The following is a 7,818-nucleotide window of genomic DNA, read 5'->3' on the forward strand; positions in this document are numbered from 1 at the left end:
GAAGGGTCCAGAGAAGCAAGGCGCCCCGCGCATGTTATCTTAATGCCTGCTTTCATCAACGGAAACGAGAGTTGAAGGCCGAGGAGGAACTAAAATGGCAGCACCAACAACGGAACAGCGCGTGACGCTTCAGAAAGGAAGAGAACGATGTCTGGTAGGCTCTGGGAGTGAGCTCTGGTCATCTTCAGAGGAGAAGGGGACGTGTCAAAGCCAGGTTCTCTGCGGAGATCTTGCTTTTCCTGCCGGTCGGTAAAAATCTGCCAAAGAAATGTGTAGCCTTTCCCCCACGAGCACGTCAATTCTCTGCCAAAAATGTCTGTGACCCAGGAACGCTGCAGATGGCAGACAGAGCCACGCGTCTTAGCAGAGAGGGGGTTGCGGCGTTCCCAACATTCAGAATAAACTTCGGCCTCTTTTTTTTGTTTTGGGGTTTTTTTTTTCTTTTTCGTTTAAAAATTTCTTCCTTTGTGATTCCCCATGGCTGGCATTACAGGATTTCGTACTTGTCCACCAGGAAGGTGGTTTCAGTAGAAAACCTTACAGGGCTGTTCCCGTCTACCTGGGTCACTTTGGTAACCTGCGGAGACAACACGCAGAGTTAGCTCAGCATCGAACGCCGCTCCCCACCACAAGCCATGCAGCACTTTCTGACACTGGGGTGGTCACGAGGACAGAATCAGCCCAGCGCTTACAAGTCAGCCCTGAAAGAACGACCTTCGTTCTCAGGAAACCTGAAAACAGGGGAATGATGTTCTGCGGTAAGCGTGCCTCTGCTGAAAGCAGCCTGTGAGGAGCTAAGTATCTGTCATTAGCTGCAGTTCAGTGGGGACAGACAGACAGACAGTCGTATGCCGAGATGTGTTTTGGCTCGGAAGGCTGGTGGATTCTCTAACGAAGTCTGAGGGGAATTAAAGATCGTACTCGGAGGCACGAAGGCACAACCGGAACTGCAGGCAAGCTCTGGGAAGCTGAAGTTGCCAGTGCTGCCCGCTGCCACTCCCGAGTCCAGCTAACGCAGAGGCGACTGAACGCTGACGCCCATGCCTTCGCTAAGCGGGACAGCAGGGGCCCACGCACCACGGCACGGCCGTTTTTAGCCAGCGGATGACTGAGGCAGCTTGAAAGAGGCAAGAGTGACATCACACCTGCAGAGCGCCGGCAGCGGCCATACCTGTATGTTGCAATAGTTCTTTTTGGAGATGAAGGAGACTTGCACCGGGAAGAAGTCATTTGGCTGCCCTGCTATGCTGAACTCCAGGCTGCCACTCTTGTTTTTGGCATCTATCACTGGCAGGCACCACTCGAGGAGATTTCTCCGGCTGTCGTGGCGATACTCACCATCAATCTCCCCAATCACTGGGGCGCCGACACCAGACCTAGAGCAGGCAACAAGACGCTCCAATAGCTTACCCGCACAGAGCTAAGAAAACGCTTGTCAAGCCCGTCGGTGTGGCCAGACTGCAAACCGGAGAGGGGAAGGAACCGGCGGGATCCAGGACGGTGCCTGTTAGCGCTGCCCGGACAAGGAACGTTACTTACGGCAAGGGAATGGTGATGACCACATCGTTCAGCTCTAGGCTCTCCTCTTGCAACTCGTATTCAATGTTAACGTCGCAGTTGTTCCCGCTTTCTGACGGCCAGCAATTAACTGGGGGCACAGAAACAGCATGCTGAGCCACGCAGGCTTTCTACGTGGAACAGGCTTTCAAAAGATGACGCGCTTCGAAAAGCACAGCAAAGTCATCCCCAAGAAATTCCGTCTTTCAGAAAAGCTTTTTGTTTTCTTCAAGAGCATTACGGAAAATGCACACTGCCGAGAAGAACGGGTACTATCCAACGGAAGACACACGGTATCTCCAACACCTCACAACGTGCCAGGCTGCAGGCAGCCCAGCTGCCGCAGGGCGGGCTACAAGCCGGCAGCCCACAGATGAACATCAGCCTCTTCCGCCCGAGCCCCCAAACGCACGCTCGCACTCACTCGTCAGTGGAATGAAGGACTCTTCCGTGGTCTGCAACCTCCACTTCAGCACGCCCACGTCGCTGTTAATAGGGAATGACTTCTCTGGGTTCTTCAAACCAATCTGCGATTCTGCAGTGAAGAGCTTCTTGTCCACATTTGGGTGAGTCTGAAAGGGGAACACACGCCCAGGCTGTAACTCTAAGGAGAGAACCGTACGTAGGTAACGCGGGTTCTAATAAGACAGGCCTACGCATCCCAGAGTATTTTCCTTGACAAAATACACATCAGTTTTGCTCCTTGCTCAGAAGCCTGACTGGAGCACATCTGCTCATCAACCTGGGATTCCTTCCAGAAAACGCTGATCCGCTAAGAAGAATCCACACCACCGCGATTTTGACTTGCCACTGCGCCAGAGACTCTAGCAAGGCACGTCCTGGGCTGACACCCAGAGAGCAACTTTAACTCCTCTTAAAATCTCAAAGACCTCCCCGAAGACCCGTAACAGACATTTTTTTGAAGAAAAAAACCAACCCAACGCTGCTGGGAAGAACACCCTGAAACCACAAAAACGCTACTTCCCTCAGCAACCTTAACGCATATATATGACAGCAGCCAAACTCAATTTAAATGTTCTCTCTTCACAACAGCAAGTGTAAGCAGCTTTTTAGAAGCCGAGGATTTCTGCAAGTTAACGTTCAAGTTACACTAGAAAGACAGGAGTCCACACTGGGTTTGATCTCGTCTTCCACCTGAAGCAGCACATGTGGCAGCATCGTTAGGAACTCGCTCATCAGATGCGCTGATAAGGAACCTACTACTGTACAAGCAGACCTGCAGCCAGCTATGTATAGACAAGCTCTTGGCGAGGGGGAGGAGGGAGCAAAAGAGCATATCAAAGCAGCACCATCTCCAGGGCTCAGGAAGATCACACAAACAGAGAGGGAGAACAGGGAGGACGTATCTCTACGAATCTTCTGAGCTTCTACTGCTGACAGCAATCGAGGGCTCCGGCTCCAGGAATTGTCTCGGAGACAGCAGTGTCGGGACCCGAGCAACCCCGGGAAGAAGCGGCTTTCTAGATAATAAATGAATGCCTCATTGGCACAGTAACTTAATTCTAACACTCCCGCTCAACGACTAAGGCTTGCGTCGTATAACCAAGCAACACACCAGGCTGCTGCAAAGTCCAAGTGAGACCAGACGGCATGCCAACGTGCGTTACTGGACAGATAAGGCTCTGAGGGCGGGAGGATAAGCGCACAAGATCGGATTTCTCGGGTGAACTTCAATCTTTTGAGCATGAGCTGGCCCTGCATTTACACTGTGGTAACGTCTGCGGTGACTACTCCCAGTTTCAACGGATTTGCTGAGGCGGCTTGGACGAGAACACAGGACGGTAACACGCTCAAGTATTTCCAATCGTTTGCCCTGGAGAGCAGCAAAAGCATGTTCAACAGCACGGGACACCAAACAGGCTTTACCTGTAGCTGCACTCCCCTCTTGTCTTCATTTTCTACATGCAGGCGAATCCGGGCAAACTTTTCATCGGAAATGTGCAGCATGATCATGCCATGCAGCTCCATGTTCTGCAACCCTCCGTCACGGCCACAAGTCAAGGAAATTTTCTCCTCTATTTTCATGTGCACACTAGACAGACAGAAGAAAAGCAGGTATCTCAAGTCCCGCGCTTGGCATCTAACTGGCAAGATGCGAGATTAGTGCTCGGCAAGGACAGGCTACGTGTAACGAGCAGGTGCTCCCAAGAACCTGATGGCCCCAAACGGAATAGCACGGACAGCACAGCGGATGCTAATGCTGCTCCGACAGGTTAACTCGGGGGCAGGCGGCTCCACAGATATGAGTCTGTAACAGATGGAAGCCCAGATAAACAGCGACGATACAGCATCTCGACATGCTGTTCACTCAAACCCCCTCTGCCGTACAGCAGCGCGGCTCACAGCACGAAAAGGTTCTGAATTGCTACACGTAAAACGAGCTGTGAACGCTTCCATCCTAAGCCGCAATAAGGCAAGAATTCTTTGTGTCTGGGGAACGGGAGAAACGGCAGCTACTTTCACTCATCGGAAGGCAAAACACTGGGAAAAAGGCATAGGAAAATTCCCAACCTCAGCTAAACAGTCGCTGTATCCTGTTTTAGTTAAGGCGATTCCTAAGCAAATTGGCTATCTGCTTTTTTGCTGCTGTGCTTTCCAAGATTTTGCCCACCATCTTTTAAAATTAACAGGCTGACTGAGCGCACAGGACCTGAATGGCAGGAAAAAGCCTGTTCCGAAAACTAAAAAGGAAGCTAGCTCACGAAGCAACACCTGCATCGCAGAGAGAGCTGCGAGAAGACTGCTTTCAAAGTGAGGGCAATACCTACCTCTCCATGTTAACGGGAGGAGCGAGAACTTTGGCTGCTTCCGTAGAGCGCTTGCCTACGGAAGTCATGATATTTTCTCCTTCCAATTTCAGCTTGTCCACAAAGTTGTCCACCTCCTTCCCCTTGGCGCCAAGTTTCAAGGCTTTACTGGGACCTGAAGGCCTAAACAAAAGGCGTAAGAATCTCCAAGTCAGCTCACGGCAACAGATTCCTCCTCCCTCGGTTCTCTTAGTGTCGTAACCTGACCATCCCAACAATATAGTGTTCACCTCTGCGTCCCTTTTTGGGGGAGAACACGCGTGAAACCTATGATCTTACGTGTGGGCTGCCAAGTTATAATTTAGATCTGGATTCTGTTCCGAGTGTTACCCATAGCTGGGACCTCTTTCTCACGCAAAATGAGAAGCCCATTGCCCATCAAAGACTCCAGAGAGACTATGGGACGCTGCTGTGGTACACAGCACAACTGCTCTTCAATAAGAAAAGAGGGGTCTCGAGGATCTGCAACATATACCGGCCGACAAGCAGCCACATTAAAGGCTCAGAGGTCACACACGCCGATCGGCAAAGCTAAGGGGAGGCTTTACAAAGGCATGACCACCTCTACCCTGTACAGTAACCGAACGGGAGGGCTACGCAGACAAAGAACCCGCCTTAGAGAGCCTTGATTTGGGCATGTGGTTTCAGCCACTGCCGGCTCCAAGGAGCATTTGCTACCTACTGTACACCTACCTGGCAGGTGCTGGTGCCACTTTGGGCTTCTCCGTTTCGATGATGGTCTCTGTGATCATCGCCGCCGTTGTGCCCCCAGACACGGCCGAGCTACCAAAGCCACCAAAACCGGGTGCCTTTTTGCCCTGTCTCTCCGCGTCCCTCCTGGCCTGCTGCAACTCCTTCGCTTTACGGCGCATCTCCGCTTTTGCTTCACGCTCCTGAGTCTGAAATGAAAGACAAGAGGCCGATAGAGCTTTGCAACCTCAATCTTAGTCCGCACAGGAACTAAGTGCATTTGCTCATAAACCCTTTGCAAAGAGAAAAGAAACAAGAGATGGGCGTTCAGTTTACAGAAAAGCCAAGTAATTTTATGACCCCTATCAAAAGGGGGTAACACCTCTGTACAAAAAAAGCAGTGTTTCCCAGACAGGGTACCCCACCGTACCAGGCTTGCAGTTATTCCCGCTCACCTCTCGGACAGCTCGGAACACCTTTTCTTCGTGCGAGTCCATCTCGGTGAAGGTCCGAATTTGTGCCAGGTTTACGTTTTCACGGTAGCCCAGGGCAACAATTTCATCAAAGGCAAAAATCAGGTCGAAGCAGTGTTCGGAGATCTCGTTCTCCTCCAGAGCTCGACAATATTCAGGGATCTAGTGAGGGAGGGGAAAACATTTAAATGAGTATTCGCATGAAGATGAAGTTTTGCCGTTACTAGTTTTCCTACACTAAAATACTTAGACAACCCTCTTAGCTTAGTTGTAATGTTAAGTTGGAAGACCGTCAACACACGCTGAGGCCAGCGAATTTCCTGAAGATCCTTTGGTTGCATGAAGACAGCTGCACAAACTCGCTGCTTAGAAATGCATTTAGAAGTAGTGCTGTACTTCTACCGATCACATACTGTAACGTCACGTTATTTTTAGAAGGAATATAGGTGTTATCTTAAGAACACAGAGAATATTTTACACTAAATTTACAACATCCCCCTTTGGTCTCACCAGTTGAAATGCAACCAGGGATTTTTCACGGGTAGTTCAAAAACACCACCGACACGTCAAAGCTTACTTCCAGGCCAGGAAGAGGCTCTGCAAAATCAAGTTGCCAGATGGAGGCAGACAGCGCTTCAGCACCAGCTCACTGACAGGTTCCCTTATAACTACGCTGTTTCAGGCTACACACGTGCGACCTCTGCATTAAGCGATAGAGCCTTACCACTCTAGAGAAGAGTCGGAGTGTTTCTAGGTCTTCCAGGATGTTGCTGTTCTTGGTGGTGATCAGCACCATGTAGAGCTTCTCCATCGGTTGATAGACGTACCGCACGCTCTCCGTTTCCACAAAAGTGTGCTGCTTCCCCGTGTTCATCAGCTTCGGGAAAGCCGCCAGCAGCCCCTCGATGCGGGTCCGAGTCATCTCCACAAACTGCCGGGAGACGATGGCCTTCCCCGCCTTTGTGCAGACGGCTGCTGCCAACAGCACCTGCAGAAAAGGCAAGCGCTGCTTAGCTGGGCCTCCCACACCACACAGCCTCGGCGAGCCCGGCGTGGCGCAACTCCCTCAAAGAAAGGATCGCTTCTGACTATGTTTCACATTCACGTGTACCGCGCAGTCAACTGATTTTCCTTAAACACGATTTTAAGTCTTTTCCTGTGACCAGCACCAAGAACTGAACTACCCTAAGAGCAGATCCACCTCTGCTTTTCCCTCTCTCCAGGCTGCTTTCTGTTCCTGTGTTATCCTGAAGGAAAGCTCTTGGTGCTCCCGTCGGGCAGACAGGGCGCATCAGCCCGTTCCTACACACACAGAGGTGTGACAAAGCTCCAAAATGCTTTAGGCGAGGCTCTGGGTTATTGAGTTTTCTGTCAGTCCGGCCCCAGCTTACAACTAGATACAGGAATGTTTTAAAACACGACATTTCTTCCCACATTCATAGTAAAGCCAAGTTAATAAAATATTGACAGGTACGTTAATTGCAGCACTCGGATGACTCTCCTGGGCATTTCGGAGATGTTATCACACCAACAATAAAAGGGTCTAAAGGCGATTGCCAGCCTACGTTTTCTCATTCTCTCAGACTACCGAGACTTCCTCCTCTCATAGACCAGCTTCTTAATTAACTTTGTCAGGATAAGGCAGTTTCTGCATTTAAGATCTTTTAAATCTCCAGCTGTTGTTATTAACGAGGCAAGTAGCAGAAACTAACTCGCAACCACAGAGCGATTTCAAGTCCCACCTCAGCCCCAGGTCGATGGCGCTCCGTGTGCGCGCCTTGGTAAGACTGCCAGCCTCCTTCTGGACTGCCCTGGGGCTCTGCAGCTTGACAGCTCGGGGACAAACATATCCTGAAGTACTTACGGGCCAGAAATAAACTTCCTCTCTGTAAGTACTCCCCCAAAGTACTCAAGACCATGGTGCAAGAGAATCGGACGGCACCAAGGATCCCCGCTGCACCGTGAGAGCGCAGCTCTGCTCTTTAACGGAGCAGCGTGTCAGCCTTTGCCGACCGAGACGGCCATCAGACGACGCTGCGGATGGGCAACAAGGAGCAGGACTAGCTCGGAGAGAGAAAAGCTCACAGCGTTACGCTCTGCACCGACACGGGAGTAGCCGGCCATCGCCTGCGCCTGGCTGCACCCAGCACTCGAGGGGACAGCCTCAATACCCCAAACGACCTTTAAAACAAGCGTAATGCCGTGTACCGAAGGCTGCGGCCACCAGCTCCTCCGCTGAAGGGGCGCCGCGGCTCTGTAAGCGGTGCCCC

The 7,818-nt window shown here is 51.2% G+C and overlaps 2 protein-coding genes across 2 annotated transcripts in view; one reads left to right on the top strand and one right to left on the bottom strand.

Annotated features, from left to right (window-relative positions):
* Positions 1-448: 448 nt before the first annotated feature.
* On the bottom strand, positions 449-7,057 carry ARCN1 (archain 1). Its single transcript, XM_009323556.1, has 10 exons — positions 7,037-7,057; positions 6,273-6,536; positions 5,531-5,710; positions 5,079-5,284; positions 4,347-4,508; positions 3,445-3,610; positions 1,982-2,129; positions 1,540-1,648; positions 1,172-1,376; positions 449-577 (listed from the first exon to the last, which is right to left on the bottom strand). The coding sequence occupies exons 1-10, from the start codon at positions 7,055-7,057 to the stop codon at positions 488-490; spliced, it is 1,551 nt and encodes a 516-aa protein (XP_009321831.1). The 3' UTR covers positions 449-487.
* A 248-nt stretch (positions 7,058-7,305) lies between these two features.
* The window catches only part of IFT46 (intraflagellar transport 46), a 5,360-nt gene continuing 4,847 nt past the window's right edge, over positions 7,306-7,818 (top strand). Inside the window, exon 1 of the mRNA XM_009323557.1 lies at positions 7,306-7,329. Coding sequence (XP_009321832.1) covers positions 7,306-7,329 — 24 coding nt within the window. The remainder of the gene's footprint in view (positions 7,330-7,818) is intronic.

This window comes from Pygoscelis adeliae, unplaced genomic scaffold, assembly GCF_000699105.1.
Source record: "Pygoscelis adeliae isolate BGI_AS28 unplaced genomic scaffold, ASM69910v1 Scaffold275, whole genome shotgun sequence".
Classification (NCBI taxonomy): domain Eukaryota; kingdom Metazoa; phylum Chordata; class Aves; order Sphenisciformes; family Spheniscidae; genus Pygoscelis; species Pygoscelis adeliae.

What these genes read in the sequence shown, in the direction of transcription:
- ARCN1 (XM_009323556.1), bottom strand. Translation starts at nt 7,057, where the DNA reads ATGCCCAGGAGAGTCATCCGA. An exon ending in TCCGACTCTTCTCTAGAGTG is followed by an intron (nt 5,711 to 6,272) that starts GTAAGGCTCTAT and finishes CTCCCTCACTAG; the next exon opens with ATCCCTGAATATTGTCGAGC. An exon ending in GTGGCACCAGCACCTGCCAG is followed by an intron (nt 4,509 to 5,078) that starts GTAGGTGTACAG and finishes CCTTTTGTTTAG; the next exon opens with GCCTTCAGGTCCCAGTAAAG.